Here is a 16,865-nt window from a genome sequence, read left to right as displayed (position 1 = left end):
TGCAGTTCTCCTCTCTCTGTCTAGCCTACAGCATAACTAATGTGACAAGCAAACAACAACCTGGACGGCTGGTGAGAAGTGCTAGTCCCTACCAACTTTATATCTTCACCTTGTCTGCTACCCTGGTTCCACCCATCTCTCTCCTCACCCCTCCTCCTCTGACCCCTCCATGCTCCCTGTTGCATTTGGCTGTAAAGTTCATGGACTGTGGCTGCAAGGGATTTTTTTGGTTGAAGGTGAAGGAAAAATCCTCCCTTCTGATGTTTTGCACTTCTGAGGATCTGTCTCACCTGTGCTTCATCAGGCATGGCTGAACTCCCCAGCCTTTGTGTAAGGACCAGACGAGGCTCAGTCCAGTCACAGGACATTCACAGCAGAGCAGAGCCATGGCCCACGTCCTTGCTTTGGACCACTGAAACATTCAGCTGTCCTTGAACTCACAGGCACCTCTGAGTTTTGTCAGGACAGCCCTGTCCAAAAGACACTGCCTGGCTGGGATGCAAGTGCCTGGGCTGTGATAGCACTGCGAAGCAGAAATTCAAACCCCAGTGATGTCTGGCGTGAACCTGGTGCACAGGTGTGAGCTGCACATCTCCCCAGCCACAGGAGCCATGTCACAACATACTGCTGGAAAAGGCCACCCAGAATAATAATGCAAATAATCATAACAAGTTATCTGGATACATAGAGGGAGAAATCGTGCCAGTAAACTCCACTGCTGTGGATGCTTCTCCTGATGGGTTTATCAGGGAAGTGTATCAGTTTCCTCTGTCACACACTAGCTGATATTCACACTGTATTAGCTCTTTTTTGGCTCCGTTTGCAGCCAAGAGCCTCTGACATCAGAGTTAATCCTCCCTTCTTATCCTGTGTGACACAAGAGTTGCTCACAAAAGGGACACATTCCCAAAAATCTGGACATTCTCTTTCCTCTGTCACTGGGAGGTCCTGAATTTGTCTCTGGATACTCCAGAGCCCAGGGTTTTCTCCTCCTTTCTCAGATCACAGAAGCCACAGTCTGTTATCAAGAGGTGCTCTTTTCATCTGCTATTGAAGTCATCCCTGCCTTTCCCTCTGCGACTTTCCCGGGGCACTCAGCCTGCCTGCGGTGCAGATGGAGCCTGCAAATCCCCGCAGCACTAACACTCCCCACCCTCCCTGATCCTCCCCAAAGAATGGCCACAAATTAGCAAGCAGGGGCTGTGTGTTGTCACCAGCAAGAGGGTTGATGCCTGGCATGGCTTTCAATTAGTCAAGTGTCATTATCCTGAGCTCTGGGCCACGCTCAGCTCCTTGACCTCTGGCTTCCCTCCCTGCTCCTTCCCTCTTGGGATGCTGGCATGGCTCTCAACCACCCTCTTGGCACAGATCTTTTGTTCTGGCACGGCTGAGAAAGGGTTTTTGGTGACACCTGGTCTGTGCATGACAGGCTTGTTTTCTTTGGCCACATCACGGTCCTTTAAGACAGGATTGGCTGTGTCAGATGGCAAGTCCCAGATCTCCCTACTTGGAGAGTTGATGAGTTTTGGGGGAGAGGTGTCACACAGCTGCAGGGTGCAATAGGCAGGGAAGCAGAGGTTGAGTTGGGAGATGTACAGCATGGAGCTGGAGGTCAAGAAGCCTGCTGAGAAGAGCAGAGAGAAAACACAACCTGGCCTCAGAGGTGACAGAAGGTATGTCCTAGGAAGGCATTGGGGATCATGCAGAATTTGCTGGAAGAGGTAAATTCGAGTTGGCTGAAGACCGACCAAGGAGCAAGGAGGTGGTGGGAAGGGATGTTTATTCCAAGCTCTTTTTATTTCTATTTTGCTGCTCCTGGTCCTTTCTAATTTTCTACACTTTGAAAAGGGAAGGACCACACCTCCTGTTCTAATAAAAACTGTTCTTCTGGAGGCTAAACACCTTTAGTCTTTTTAGGACACTCACTGCAAGAAAAAGGTCCAGGAAACTGCCTCTGAGCACACGCTGGCACTGGCCCCTCTCTTTTGACCAACCTTCTCCTAAGAAGAGAGGTGACCTGTCCCTCAGGGCTCCTTTCCACACCAAGGCGTCTGGACTGCTGATCACTTTGTTGGTGGAACCGAAAAGATGACAACGCTACAGTGAAATGCAGAGAGTAAATCTGGGTAATCAAAGGTCAGCATCAACCTAAGTAGTCTACGGCCAACACCAACCTGGTCAATGCAGAATGCAAGGCCATGGGTCCAGGAGGAACTGTAGAGGATCCAGCCAAGGGTGACTGAGGCAGCCTGGGGCACAGGGCTTATGAGACATGGAGAGAGCTGGGCTGGCTGAGCCTGCTGCTGAAGATATTAAGGGTGAATTTAATTGCAGTTACAACTGCTCAGAGCTCCGTTAAAAGAAGGTGGAAACTCACTCTTCCCAGCAGGGGTAGGTGATGCAACAAGGGGCACAAGCCACAAATGAGGCTGGAAATTATGAAAAGCATCTTTCCCAGGAGGGTGATGTAGTCCTGGGACAGGTTAGCAGAGAGGTAGAGTTTTCCAAGGCTCAGCTAGAAAAAGCCAGAGCAGATCTACTCTTGGTGATAGTCCCGCTGCAAACAGGAGGATGAATCAGAGACCCCAGATGTCCCTTCCACAGAGCCTGATGGGATTCTATGGCCCAAATTAGGCACAGCAGCATGATTTTGTGGAAGTACCTCTTTGTCAAACTGCCTTTGATTTTTTTCCTGAACTCATGAGTTCAGCAGAGTGCACAGACTTAAAGTGTATGAGACACTGGGCTGAGCATCAGCATCATCTGCAACACATTAAATTAGTTTTAAAGAAGGCTGGAACTCACACTGTGTCCAGCACAGTAGAGACAGCACATCTCCTTAAAATTATTAGAGACCTGGGAGATGATATAAAAACATTGCTGGCTTCATAAAGTGTCTAAAATGGCAGCGTTGGGAATGACAACCTCTGTGCAGAGCAGTGATCATGGCTTGATGGCTGAGCCCATGAAAACGATTATAAGGTTGTGCTTGGGTCTGGAAACCAAAATGCAGGTCTTGCTTGCAGGATGGGAGACTGCATCAAGAGAAGCAGTATCTGAAGGGACCAAGACAGAAGCCACCAGGGAAGTAAGAGCCACCTGTATGGCTGAGTGAGGCAGCACTTTACACTTGGATGTGTAAAGGGAACAGCGAGACCAGCAAGGAAGGTAGTTCATCTGCAGTAGGGCTGCTGCTGGGTACAACATCTAGTTCAAAAAGAGCTGTGGGAAGATCCACATTCTGAAAAGCCACCTCATAGCAAGAACAGATGATTCAGCTTGGTCTAATTACCTCTTATTTTTCCTTGAAAGAAGCTACCCACCGCCTGTGTCTACATGAGGAGAGATGTACCACAACACAACAGCAAAATAAGTCATGTTGCTGTAAAGGCAATTAGTGAAATCCAGACCTCACTGGGGAGGGGTACAACAGTGATGACGGCAACCATCTTTCTCTGGGAGAACAAGAAGGTGAATGGTGTGTCACCTCCTTTGATCTCGTTTCCCTTTTGGGATGACGGTCACCATACCATCACACCCCCCAGTGCAACTGCTCCAGCCACACTCACTACCTGCCCTCTGGTTGCTCTACGGGGATCATTTTCTTACTCTCTTACAGCAGCTTTTTCATGGGATGCTGAAGAATTTATGATAACTGAAGGTTAGAGATGCTGCTGGTGATGTGGCATCTCTCCTCAGCCCCAAACCACCAAGCACAGGTGGTCCCCCAGCAGTAGTCCGTTTATCCCTGGGTGAACCAGGGCAATTCTGCATTACTTTCTTCGGGGCTGGGAAGTCCCTGAAGGCCAGTGGAGCGGGCACTTCGCAGGGAGGCCATCGTCCAGCTGTGGCAGGAGCACAACCCCATCACGTGTTCTGTCCTCTGCTCTGCCTGAGATGGAGCCCCAGCTGGCTGCTGAACACAGAGCAAAGGCAGAGGGAAGCTGTAATTGCTGCTTCCCCTAGGCTCATTCCTCCCCTCCTTCTGCACACTCGCCTCTCCCCACAACACCCCCCATTCTCCTGTCCCAGCTCTGTCTTTGTGTCTGCAGCTTCTGTTACCAACTGCTAATGATCTACATCAAGGCTGCCAGGCGGTGCAGAGCGTAAGCAGAAGAATTCAGAGCCTCTAATTACAGAGGAATTAGCAAGCAGACAGTTACTGTTTAGTGCTAATGAATAGATACATTAAGAGAGACATCACACAGGCTGAGAAGTGTGAGCCCTGATAATAAAGGAGTGTCAAACAAGGAAAACACAAGGAGGAGGATCCAGGAGACTGAAAAGGATTCGCCTGCAACTCAGCTCTCTGATTTTGCTAAAGTGGAAGTAGCCACAGGCAGTATATGAAGGTAACAAGCACACCATATAACTGCAAACTGCAAAAGCTGAGCATAAATAACTCATCTATAGCACAGGACCACGCTGGGGGTGTGCAGAGCTCCTTCCCAGCCCCAGGTAGCATCGCACCCACCCTATTCTCCATCAGCCATCTCTGTAAAGGAGGCTGCAACAGGTCACTGTCCCACACCAGTTCCTCTCTCCTCATCACGTGCGGACACATTCCTGCTTGCAGTCAAACCGCAGTTCAACGCTACGCTAAACCTGCCTTCAGGGCTTCTGATGACCCTGCTGCTCCAGAGCTAACTTCAGATCAGAGGTCACTCTGCTGGTTCCTGTGTGTCCAAGACATTTTTGCAGGTTACCTCTGTCTTGGCACTCTCAGCCCAACCAAGTGATGTCCATCTGCATCACTGCTGCTTTACCCCAACTAAACACCTCCTGTCCCCTGCAGCCAGCACACACCACGGTCTCCAGGCAATCCAGTGAAAATGGAATCATCCAGGACTGACAAACTCAGTCTTGAAGGTCATGCAGCGTCCAGGGCAGCCTGGGACATGTTCACACTCCTCACACACTTGCCGCAGCGCTCAGAGGGACCACAGAAACTTGCTTGTTCCCGTGCAGGCTTGTACCTTATTGGCATGCTTCCACCGTGCAATCAGACTAAGCAAAAACCCAGCCCCAGTCTGTGCTCCAGCTCCAGATGGCTTCCAGGTGGGCTGGGGGGAGCAGCCCCTGACCAGCAGCTCCAAGGGGCATCCTGCCACCAGCACAGCTGCTGCCTGGGGGCTGCTGGTGGATCTTCCTGGAGCAGCACTACCCTGATACGTCCCTTCCTCCAGCAAAACCACCCCGCACAGAGGGAGCAAGGCAAAGCCCCATGTCAGCAGAGAGCTGGAGACCCTGAATGACTTCCATCTCTGATGCTTGGTCTTCTTCACCAAGGTGATTCTGCAGCAGCACAGGATCTGGAGCAGCTTTCCAGATGGTCATCCCATGTATCCATCTCCCAGCCCCTTTTCTGTGCAGCTTTCCTTCGCGTTCACGGCCTGTCCTGGCTTTCTCCGCAGTCAGAGCAGAGATTTCAGCTTGTGTCAAAATGCTGGAGCTAATCTAACCTTTCCCCCTCAGACACCAGGAGCAGTAGCAGGGGCTGCAGTAAGGCTGCCAGCAGCAGTGAGCGCTGCTGCTGTGTCTGCAACACACCAAGAGGCACGCAACTGATGCTCCGAGGCAACAACCTCAGGAACAGTCACACACCCAGCCCCAGAGAGCGATGCTGAGGCACCAGGGGATCGTGACATGGGCCGCTCTGCTGTGGTGACAAGAAGGGCAGCTCTGCCTTGGGTCACGTTCCATCGTTTCACTGAAATAAGGGATGTTTTTCACACCTGAGGCTTGGGATTAACCCAGAAACTGCCAGGCCCATGCACTTTGGTCATCACCAGCGTTACAGAGCAAGTGACACAATGCCACATCCCAGCCCACCTCTTGTCCCCTTCAAGCCCTGTTCACCCCACAGGGTTTCACCCAGCACCTCTTGACCAGGAAATCTTTGCCCACCACCTCCCCTTCCCAGGCAGGTCCACTGGGAGACACAGGTCCACGTCTTACCAGCCTGGTTGGTGGTGATGTTCACTGATGCAAACTGTGGGGAGAAAGGGCTCTGGTCGGTGACGCCGTTCACCGCCTGGATCTCGAAGGTGTACTGGGTGTGGGCCAGCAGGTCGCTGATGTAGATGCGGGGCTCTGTCAGGCCCAGCTGGCGGGGGGCGAACTGCACGTTGTCCCCACAGCGTGTGCACGCCCCACGGCCGGAGCCACAGCTCTTGCAGATGATGTTGTACACCAGGTCCTCCCGGCCCCCCGAGTCCCGCGGTGGGGTCCACTCCAGCATCAGAGAGGTCTCGTTCACGCTGGAGATAACGGCTTGGGGGGCAGACGGGATGGCTGCAAAGGGAACAGACAGAACGCTGTAAGAGCCAGAGCCCTGCTCATCACTGCAGGACCAGCTGCACCCCCTCCTTTCTCCCATCCCCGGACAGGACTCCAGCAGGCACACACTGAGCCAGGTGCTTCTCTTGATGGCAGGGATGTGCAAAGCAATCTGGACAGCCAAAGGCAGAAATGGGAACAAAACCTGTCCTCTTAACTCAGGCTAATTTGATCATGTGGCACGCCTGGCAAAATTCACCAGTTAATTTTTGTAGCATTTGTGACTCCTGGCCTTTGCACTAATCTGCATGACAGCACGCAGGTCTTCTGATCCAGGTACAGAGCCAGAGTGAATTCATCCCCCTACCTAGAACATCACAAAACAACCCAAATTTCTGTCCTTTTTGCAATGTTTGCAAGTGCAGACTGGCCCAGGGTAAGAAAGACACACATCTGCAAGGCTCCTCTGGACAAGGTGCTCTGAGACCCCTGGCCTCCTCCGAAATCCCACTGTGACAGATGCCTTTGTTAAGCATCCCTCGGTGCTTTGACTGATGTGTGTCTCCTTTCCCAGCCACATGCGCCCCTCCCCAGTTGCCCAGAGCCCACATACTGGTGCACGGCATGTCGACAGGATCTGCATCTGCCCGGTAATATCCGTTCCGGCACACGCAGTTAGTGGCCCCTTCCGAAGTCGTCCGGCTGTTAATCGGGCAATGGATGCATCCTTCATCCCCTTGGCTGGCCTTAAACATCCCTGACGGGCAGCCTGGAAGAGAACCAAGAGCAGCGGTAAGCAGCAAGGACAGGGGCTGGCGGGGACACCCAGAGCCTGGCAGCGGTGCCAGAAAACACCCTTCTGGGCTTTGCAGAGTCCAAAGCCAAAACCTGACAGTTTGAAGTAAATAAAGTGGAGAGGGAGCAGCTGGTTTGAAGGCTCTGAGGAGGCAGGAGCCGCCTGTAGAGATGGGGAGACCTCTCCCCCCACTAGTCCCCAACCACAAGTGCAGAACAGGGGCCACATGGGGAATCTTACAAATGCAAAGGGGATTTTTAGCCACCGCCCCGTAAGAAGATGCGAGCGGCTGTACCAAGTCAGACCAAAGGTCCACAGTCACCAGAATCCTCCCCCCAACACTGGCCACCCAAGGAGCAGGGCAGGAGCCAGGCACACGCACTGCCCACAATACCTTCCCTCCCTCCAACGATTTATAGCTCAGGGACTTTCTAAGAGGCAGGCTGTTTGCATTTAACATCCCTTGTGGGATGTTTCTTCCACTAAGTTACACAGTCATTTTTTTATTCCATGCAAATGTTTTGCACCCATTTTATCCTGCAGCACGGAGCCCTACGGTGTAACTGCATGCTGCAGGAAGAAACTGCTGCCCTCTGCTTTGAAGCTGCCAGCTGCCATTTCATTGGATGCAATCTCACACTTGCACTGGCGGTGAACACTCAATCGTCATCCATCTTCCCCATGACCCCTAGGCACAAACCTCTGTCAGGCCCCAAGCAAGTTGCATAACATTCACTATTTTATTCTCCATAACATTCACTATGCATAACCATAACATTCACTATTTTATTCTCTACTCTTTTCCCATAATTAGCAATGTCCAAATTATTTTTTAACCACCAATGTTACCAACTGGACTACCTATTACAGCCCCAAGGTCTCATTCCTGAGAGACATCAGGCCGGCTCACAGCCTCTGTGCACGTGTGTGTGATGCTGGGGTTGTTTTCTCCCATTTGCATCACCTCAAGTCTATTGAATTCCAATTTCCTTCTCATTCTCCAGTCACACGGTCTCATAAGGTCCTTTTGCAACTCCACAGCCAGCCCTTGTCTTCATTACTCAGTATCATAAGCAAATTGTCACTTCTGCCATGACTGGCAGCAGCGTGCTGGGTTCAACCTCCACTGGGGCTCAGACCTCTAAGCCACTCACAGATGAAGAAGACGCTCCATTAGCAACAGCCGCTCCAAAAAATGCATGTCCAGCCATGCAGGGAGGATGAGGGTAGCATGGGGGGTGCATGGTGCCTACAGCAGCTGGGTGGTGAAGGCTAGACCACAGTGTGAGATGCAGTATTAACAGATACGGCACAGGTGGCTGAAAATATCACTGCAAAGCTTTAAACACCAGAAAGTCCTTTCCAAGTCAGGGGATCACCAATGCCAAAGCCAAAGCTCGGCAATAAGCATTTATCAGCACGGCTCTCAGTGATTACTCTTGGTTGCAACTTTCCTCCGCTGCTAATTTCTTGTGCAGCACAAAGAGCCTGGGGGGTGGCAGGTGGTCTCTGCACTGAAATGAGTTAAACAAACTTCTACTTCAGTTTGCTGCCAAGGCTTTCAGGAATGAGGCAGATCAGAAAAACAGCCTGGGAAAAACGTACGCTCGGGGTTGCTGTAAGCAAGAGCTATTATTGAGAAGTCTATTTTTTTCTTTGGAAAAAAAAGGTATTTTTTCAGTTTTCATCTCCCTTCCTTCAAAATTATCTTGACTTTCCAATGAGAAAAGCTCTACAGAAAAATACCATCAGCCTTCCTGCTTGCAAAGTCCCTCCTGCCTCCTACAGTCAAAGGATCTGCTAAAAAACTGGCTTCTCTTCATGTTGCTGGATATTTCCACGCTCCCTGTCCCCTATCCGCCATACGTCTGACTCCATTTCTGACCCTATTGCCAGCATGTCCCTCGGTACAAGCCCATCTCGGAGGGTGTTAAGCTGTTGGGAGAGGTGATGGCTGTGTAGCTCTGTTACAGGGAAGTGATGGTGGCGCTGTAGCTGAAATGATAACAGGGTCCCTGTACTAATACCAATTTTTGAAACACAATAAGATTAACACACAAAATTGCTCTAGTCTGACATCCAGGGTCACTTGATCAAAGATGTTTTAAGACATGGGCCTTCCCGAAGCTTACTTTAAAAATAACAACTTTCCTATAAGGCTGCTTCTGCATCAAGATAGAGATACAACAAAAAAATGCCCATGCTGCTGAGATTTAGCAACTGGCCCCAAGAGACAAAAAACATTTTCCTGGTTCTGAACATGAGCCAGCAGTGTGCCCAGGTGGCCAAGAAGGCCAATGATATCCTGCCTTGTATCAGCACTAGTGTGGCCAGCAGGGACAGTGAAGGGATCTCACCCCTGTGCTCGGCACTGGTGAGGCCGCCCCTCGATGAGTGGGTTCAGTTTTGGGCCCCTCACCCCAAAAAGGCCATTGAATGACTCAAGCGTGTCCAGAGAAGGGCAACGGAGCTGGTGCAGGGTCTGGAGCACAGGTCTGATGGGGAGCGGCTGAGGGAACTGGGGGGGTTTAGTCTGGAGAAGAGGAGGCTGAGGGGAGACCTCATGGCCCTCTCCAAGTCCCTGAAAGGAGGGTGCAGAGAGGGGGGATGAGTCTCTTGAACCAAGGAGCAAGTGATAGGACAAAAGGGAATGGCCTCAAGCTGCGCCAGGGCAGGGTTAGACTAGATATTAGGAAGTATTTCTTTACAGAACGGGTTATCAGGTGTTGAAATGGGCTGCTCAGGGAGGTGGTGGAGTCCCCATCCCTGGAGGGGTTGAAGAGTAGGGTAGACCCAGCACTGAGGGATCTGGTGTAGTTGGGAACTGTCAGTGCTGGCTTAATGGTTGGACTAGATGATCTTCAAGGTCCTTTCCAACCGAGATGATTCTGTGATTCTGTTTGGCCTGGCACAGGCTGACGGCTGCAATTAATATTTCTACGTGCACTGCTCTTAGAGCGGGAGAAAAATTGGGGGCTGAATGATTTTTCACCAAAAATACCAAGCTGGGATGCTAAAACCCTTTGCACATGGCATCAAAATACAGCCAGAAATTTTGGCAACTTTATTCCTCCCAGGAGGTCCCACACACCAATACGGGATAAAACAATCCTGGAAAATCAGAACTTCTCCAAAGATAAATGTTCTGAAATCATGCTGAAAGACAGGAAAATCACAGAAATCTTCTCAAGTAGTGACAACCTCCAGAAGTAAAATAAACGAACATTGTGTTCAAAACTGTTTTGTTCCCTCCAGGTTTTCCTCTGGATGAGAAAAGAGCTTTTAATTTGGAATCCACCCAATTTCTTGTTTCCAGAGTAAACAGCAAATCAAAACTGAAATCTTCACACAGGGTCTAAACCTCCTCCTGTTGGAGCAGCGTGGATGTTCTCATCCCTTGCTGGAAGGCATGAGAACACCCATTTTCTGCCCTGGGAGGTAACAGCAGCTTTGGGACATGCTGCTCCCTCTTAGGCTTGCAGTGAGGGCAGGGGCAGAGCATCCCTAGGAACTCCTGCTTGGAAGGAGAGAATTGAAACAGTGGAAGCACAGAAATTTCTACTTTATCAGAGCATCCTTCATCCCAGGAGGGCGATTACCGTGACAGCGGCTCTGGCCCCATCACTGAAGCAGAGGCAGTTTGCAGCTTCCCACGTGGTGGGTTCCCACATCTCCAGCACCAATCGAAGGATACTAATAGGGGTTCACAGGAAACATATGGACCTTTAATTGCCTCACTGCTGCAGGTAGGCATGGATGGCTGCCTTGCTAGGGTACAGCTCAGAGACAGCAGCGGGTTTGCTAAGAATACTGACTGTAGCTCTCTCAAACAAGATTGGAAATGCCTGAACAGTGCTGGGTGTCCTCGTTTCCCATTCACCCATTCCCAGGGCACAGAAAGGTGGTTGTGCCTGGGAAGGGATGTGTTTTGGGAAGGGAACACCATGGAGAAGGACCCATGAGGAGCCCTGACCTGCATTGCAGGAGGACCACGCCAGGGATCTGGGAAGGAAGGCCACTTCTGCAGCATCTGCTGCTGCAGGCAATGCTGGCACGTGGCTTCAAGCCCTCCTTCCCTGTAGCACTGCCAGGGCAGTTCAGCGGAAAAAGGCAGCCCATGGCCCACCCTGAAGGAAAAACCTTTGGCCAAACAGGGAGGGGCCACAGAGGGGTTCCCTGTTTGCTGGCCCTATGTCCCACTGCCTCTCTCTAACCAACTTTTTAATTAATCCAGTGTGAGCTGAGCAGGCTCCAAACAGGCTCCTCTGCATTAAAACCTGCCCTGTCCTTCAGAGCCCACACCAACCACTTCTGCAAACAGCTCAGAGCAAAGACCTCTCTCTTGCAATAAAAGTTTCCAAAATGGCACCTTCAGGCTGTGCTAATGGCTCTGAGGAAGGGTCCTCCTCAGCTCCCTTTCCCTGTCTTTGTTTCTCCTGGCAGCAAGGCTCCTTCCACTTGAGCAAGGCGTTTTTAATGGCTGATGGAAAACAGGCAGCCCTGACTCTGTCAGTTAGGATCCGCCAAGAGTCTTAAATCCCCAGCCTTATCTCCCAGCTGTCTCTCTTCTCCCTCCAGGGCCGGGGGCAGGATGGCTCTGCAGCCTGACATCGTCAGCATCCCTGGTGCTGCAGGACCCCAGAGCTGGTTGCCTCAGCCCCATCCTGCCTCTTGTCCTCCCCTGTGATTTTGGGAGCCCTTTCCCATGGCCCTCTCCACTCCCACTGGCATCCCACAAATCCTACGCAAACCTCTGGCTCCCTTGGCCACGCACTGTGGGACTGCGCCCACACCGAGCCCACGCCCAACAGGTACCAGCTATCTGCTCTTATAGAGAATAAAGAAAGCGATGTCCTGGGCCATGCCAGGAGGAGCATGGCCAGCACATCGAGGGAGGTATTTTCACCTGCCAGGCACTGGGGATGCTGCAGCAGGTAGTTTGGGGTTGCCCAGTTCAAGGGCAATATGAAGGAACAGAAGAGTCCAGGGAGGGTCAGCAACATGGCCAGCCCTGGGGCACAGGGCATACGAGGAGAGGTGGAAAGAGCTGGGATGGGTTTACTGGGGTAAGGGGGAGATCTAACTGCAGCTGCAGCTATTTGAGGGTAGATGCAAAGAAGACAGACCCAAACACTTCTCAGGGTGCCAGACTCTAACAAAGGACAAGGACCAGAAGATCAAACTGAACATTAGGAAAAGCTCCTTCTCCAAAGGATGGTGCAGCCCTGGAACAGGTCACAGAGGGGTGGTAGATATCCTTCCTTGGAGGAGATTCACCTAAACGCCATGGCTGCCTTGAGATAATGCTGGTGGCATCCCCGCTGCAAATGGGAGGCTGGACCCCAGACCTCAGAGCCTCCTCCACCAGCAGTTGTAGGTCACTACTACATCCATCTAGGTCACTACTGCTCATGGTGTGTGTGTATTTATGATGTTGTCCTGTGCAGAAGACTATTATGTCCAACCAGCTCTGAATTTACCCCTTTTTATTTTCATCAATTATGCCCTTCTCACAAGATGAGGTGGGTGTTGTAATGACATTGTCACTTCTCCTATATTCTTCCCCATTCTGTCCCTTACACCTTGAACCTTGTTTTGAGTTCTGCGTGCAAATGGGTCTCACTTTCGTCTCACCTGCAAAAGTTGCCCAATCTCTGCTTGTTCCTGTCCTCAGGCCTTCACACGATGGTGTTTGTCACCTTAGCAAAAGGCTGGCCTCTGGACAACCCACAGGAGCGATGCTGCCCACTGCCTTTGGGTCTGCTTAGACGTCTGCCATGGCCTGGACATTCTAGTGCTGGAGGGAGGAGGACTCAGTCCTGCCTTGCAGTGCAGGAGGCAGGTGGTAACACCCAAGCTCCCCGCACTTGGCACTGGAGTTGGCTGATAGCTTTGAAAGAGAGAGGATCTTGGACCTCTAGGTGCCAGTTCTCTGCACTCAACCTTCCTGGGGCCGCAGAGGTCCTCCAGTTTCCCTTCTGATAAATTTAATTAGCAGCCTACACTGTTACCTCATACTTGAGATAAGCAATTAATCCCACTGCCAGGTGCTGTCACTGCCAACAACTGACAGCATTTGGAGAGCAGAGGATAGAAATACAGAAGGGAAAACAGGGTTAAATGAGATTAACTGAAGGGGAATGTGGTGCTCAGATGACTTCTGTGATGTGGATTAAAGAGTTGTCAATAAAGGAAGAAGTCACAATGCAAATGTTCCTGTTTAACCCCGTCATTCTCCACAGGACAGAAATAGAAGCAGACGGCACAGGCCTGCAAAAGCATCCTCCTGTTGCTAGCGGCTTTTAGACAGGTTGCCATGCCGTTGACTGAACCAGAATCCTGCACCTTACCAGCAACTCAAGGAGACCAACTGGGTTGCATCATTTCCTCCACACACAGGCACCGCTGCTCTGGCCTCACAGCTGGAGGTGCGAGGACTCCAAAACCCACATCCCCTACAATAGTGCTCCCCAGAGGTGCCCCCCAAGCCACCTCATCTGCCTCCCAGCTTCAGCCCAGGGCTTCTTCAGATACAACCCCCCTGGAAGTGCCCCTGGCAAGGATTTCCACACTGCAGCCTCCTTGTCTGCAGCTCACCACCAGCTGCTTGGTTTAAGAGGTTACATCATATTCTCACCATCATCCACCTTTTCACTTGGTCCATGGACGGGCGCAGAGGGGCAGCAATGGGTCACCGTGGGGCTGTGACAGGACCTTAGTACTGGGGTGTCACAGAGGTTTGGAGAGGACTGGGCAGGGCAGAGTGATGCCATTTTGGGAGCTCCCCAAAAGAACACACTGGAAAGTCCTGCAAGGGACAAATAGTTCCCAACCTTCTCGCCAGGCTGTCCTCAGCCCACCCCAAACGAGCTCCAAAGACCAGGAAAACTACATAGGCCAGGGATTTGGCCTTTTCCACGCCACGGGACAAACCAATAGTGGTCATCACACACCGACCCTGCAGCACAGCCTGCTGCAAGAGCATCACCAGCCTGCTAACCAGGACAACGTTAGGCAGGGAGGACCCTCTCCCAAACTGTCACAGCTCTCCCCCAGTGCCAACACACCAACAGCAGGGCTGAGGCCTCACCTGGGAGAGGCTTCATGCTGGGGGCTTGCCAGCAAATCCCTCCTGCCATTTCCACTGGGTTCACAAGGTCATCTCCCCGCTAGCACGGCTCAGAAGTTCAAGCATCTGGTGAGACTGCTGCACCTGTGGGCATGCACACCTGCAAGCCCCCCCGCTGACCTGCTCTGGGCAGCACATCCATCAGCAGTGACGGATTCAGCTGTCAGGAAGAAATGCCTGGAATTTCTTACCTGCCCGGTCAGCTTGCAACCTCCCCAACCCATCACAGAGGCTCTTAAAAAAGAAATGGAAAGCTTTCTGTCCCTGCCTGAGAATGGGGGACTGGGGTCCTGCCAGCACCCTCAGCGTATGGATGACAAGGACCATAATCCAGCATTTCTCCTGCTAGAGCCGTTCAGTGGACACTCGAGGGGAGAGGACTTCCCTAACCAAAGGAGACACAGAGCTGTATGTTCATCATGCTGCTGTAGACCACAGGTGACTGCAGCCCCCCAGGCACAGCTCCCAGCTCACTCCCAGAGATCAGCATCCCTGGGCAAAGGCAAAACCAGATGGCGAGTTTACAGGTCCGGAGCACAGCTCTGGGGGCAGCAGATACTTTGGACCTCCTAGCTTCTGCAGACACCCCAAGAGCACTCTAGGATGTAGCTCCAACACCAAGCTCAGCAGCCAGCGGCGCTGTCCTGAAACATAACATCCACCACCCTGGGGATGTTGGGTGCTGCTGATCTAGAAGCAATCCCAGTCCCAGCACACGGGGTGATCAGGATGCCACAAGTACCTGCACAGTTTCACCACAAAACTTTCTCGGTGGCTTGGCATGCACATAAGAACCTAGAGCTTCAGATGCTGGAAACTGGGATTGCCCTAGGAGCCCTGGGTGAGCATACGGAGCGATGCCAGCCTACGCCAGACAAGGTGCCAAGCCATGAGGTTATTTCTGTGCAGTGACACACTAGCAGATATACCAAATGCCACACTTGCATTATTCAGCCTCTCGTTTTCTTCTGGTGTGGACTGATGTGTTTTCCAGCCTCTGCACGACTGCAGGATTTTTTTGGCTTTGCTTTAGATTCCTCACAATATAGTAATTTATTTTATTTTGATGTTTTAAAAAATGCTTTTCAGGCAAGCAGCATGTCCTATTTCAATAGATGTAAACACTGCAGCACTACATACTGAAAGAGAGGTTGTTTAAACAGTAAGCCAACTTTCTCCAAGTGGTCTCCAGAAGAATTTAGGACTTTCACATTTTGTTACTTTGTTTGGTCTTGTTTAAATGTTTCCCAAGGCTTCTGCCTGGGAGAGCTCTGCCTCCGGAGGGTGGTATGTTAACCATTACGGGAATGGCTCCCAACCTTTTAACACAGGGAAAGAAGCAAACCAAGCAAGTGGTGACATCAAAGTTGCACTGATGGAAAACCCCTAATCCTATAAACCCTTCCTGCTTTAATTGGTGTTAAAACAAAGATAATCTTATCTCAGCCCTATAAAAGAAGGGATAGGATGTACTCTCTAAAAGCCTTTCTAAAAGCCCTCATAAACTTGACAAACATTCCATGTTTTGAGTCGAAGGAGAATGGCTTTAATCCTAAAGGAAACATGAAAGTAAAAAGGGAGCTTTTCCTGGACAAGAGCTCTTCAAGTGGACAGTCTCCCCAGCCGTCTTGGTGCAAATCCGGAGTCACACCCCCAGCACCATGGGGCTGCTGGGGACAGGAATGCACATCCACCAAGACCAGACACAGACTCAGAGAACCAGAGCAGCCAGGGACCACATCTCCAGGCGCAACCAGAGCCAGGATCAAGCCCCCGAGTGGACTTGTGCCTGCACCTACAGGGACCCCCAGTGCATCTGTGGCTGCTTAATGTTTTTATCTGCAAATCACCTGTCTCTACCCAACTCCCTTATCTCAGATGTTGGGAGGGGCAAGTTTCAGGGTCAGGGGTGCAGAGTCTGAGATCAGGTCTCTGAAGGACATTCCTACCTGATCTAGAGGCCCCAATCCCTACAGCCAGCACGCACACGTGTTGATGGCACTACTCCCAAATTGCTCTGCCTTGACTTCCCATAGCATGAGGACCAGCGCCCTCCCACCCCACGCTCTCCTCTCCATCTCCAGCAGGCACTCTGCAGACCTCCCCTCTAGGTGCAGTTTCCAAGGGCACGAGCAGCTTTTCCAGGTGGAGGTGGGGGTGGTCAGGAAAACTTGGAGTGAGCATGTTTAATCATTATGTTTTAATGCTGCTTAGCACCCAGTTTAGACAAGTTTAAAACATGCCAGCTGGTTAAATGCCAGCAGCCGCTTTCCAGATGACAACATTGTTCTTTGTCAGCGCTAGGTGTTGAGTGGAGCTGGCATAAGGGCTGATTAAAAATGGTTAGTTATGGTGGTTTAAACCACTGGGGGTGTAGTTGCACAGTAACTTTCCTTCCCAGCCTGCAGTGAGTGGAGAAGCCGTAGGCAGGCAGCACTGCATGGGAAGGGAGGTCACACACTGCCCAGGGTGGTTGCACACTGTCCACCTCCACTTTCCAAAACGCCCTGAAGGAGTATTTCTGAAGGGCAAAACACAAGAAGAACCAGCCTTCTCCAAAACAACCTCCCAGGTGCTCTGGCACTTGTGAGATCTTTATGGAGTACCATGTCCAGTTCGGGGCTCTTCAGTGCAAGGAAGACACTGGAGCGACTCTAGGGG

At 51.3% G+C, this 16,865-nt stretch overlaps 1 protein-coding gene across 3 annotated transcripts in view; it reads right to left on the bottom strand.

Annotated features, from left to right (window-relative positions):
• The window catches only part of EPHB2 (EPH receptor B2), a 144,365-nt gene that overhangs the window by 51,692 nt on the left and 75,808 nt on the right, over positions 1-16,865 (bottom strand). For all 3 annotated transcript variants that reach the window (XM_074892588.1, XM_074892589.1, XM_074892590.1), the window contains exons 4-5: positions 6,893-7,048; positions 5,959-6,294 (exon numbers count right to left, since the gene is read on the bottom strand). In XM_074892588.1, the coding sequence (XP_074748689.1) occupies positions 5,959-6,294; positions 6,893-7,048 (492 nt within the window). The remainder of the gene's footprint in view (positions 1-5,958; positions 6,295-6,892; positions 7,049-16,865) is intronic.

This window comes from Strix uralensis, chromosome 23, assembly GCF_047716275.1.
Source record: "Strix uralensis isolate ZFMK-TIS-50842 chromosome 23, bStrUra1, whole genome shotgun sequence".
Lineage (NCBI taxonomy): Eukaryota > Metazoa > Chordata > Aves > Strigiformes > Strigidae > Strix > Strix uralensis.
Note: the sequence above shows the minus strand (reverse complement) of the source record. Positions and strands in the feature narration are given on the sequence as shown.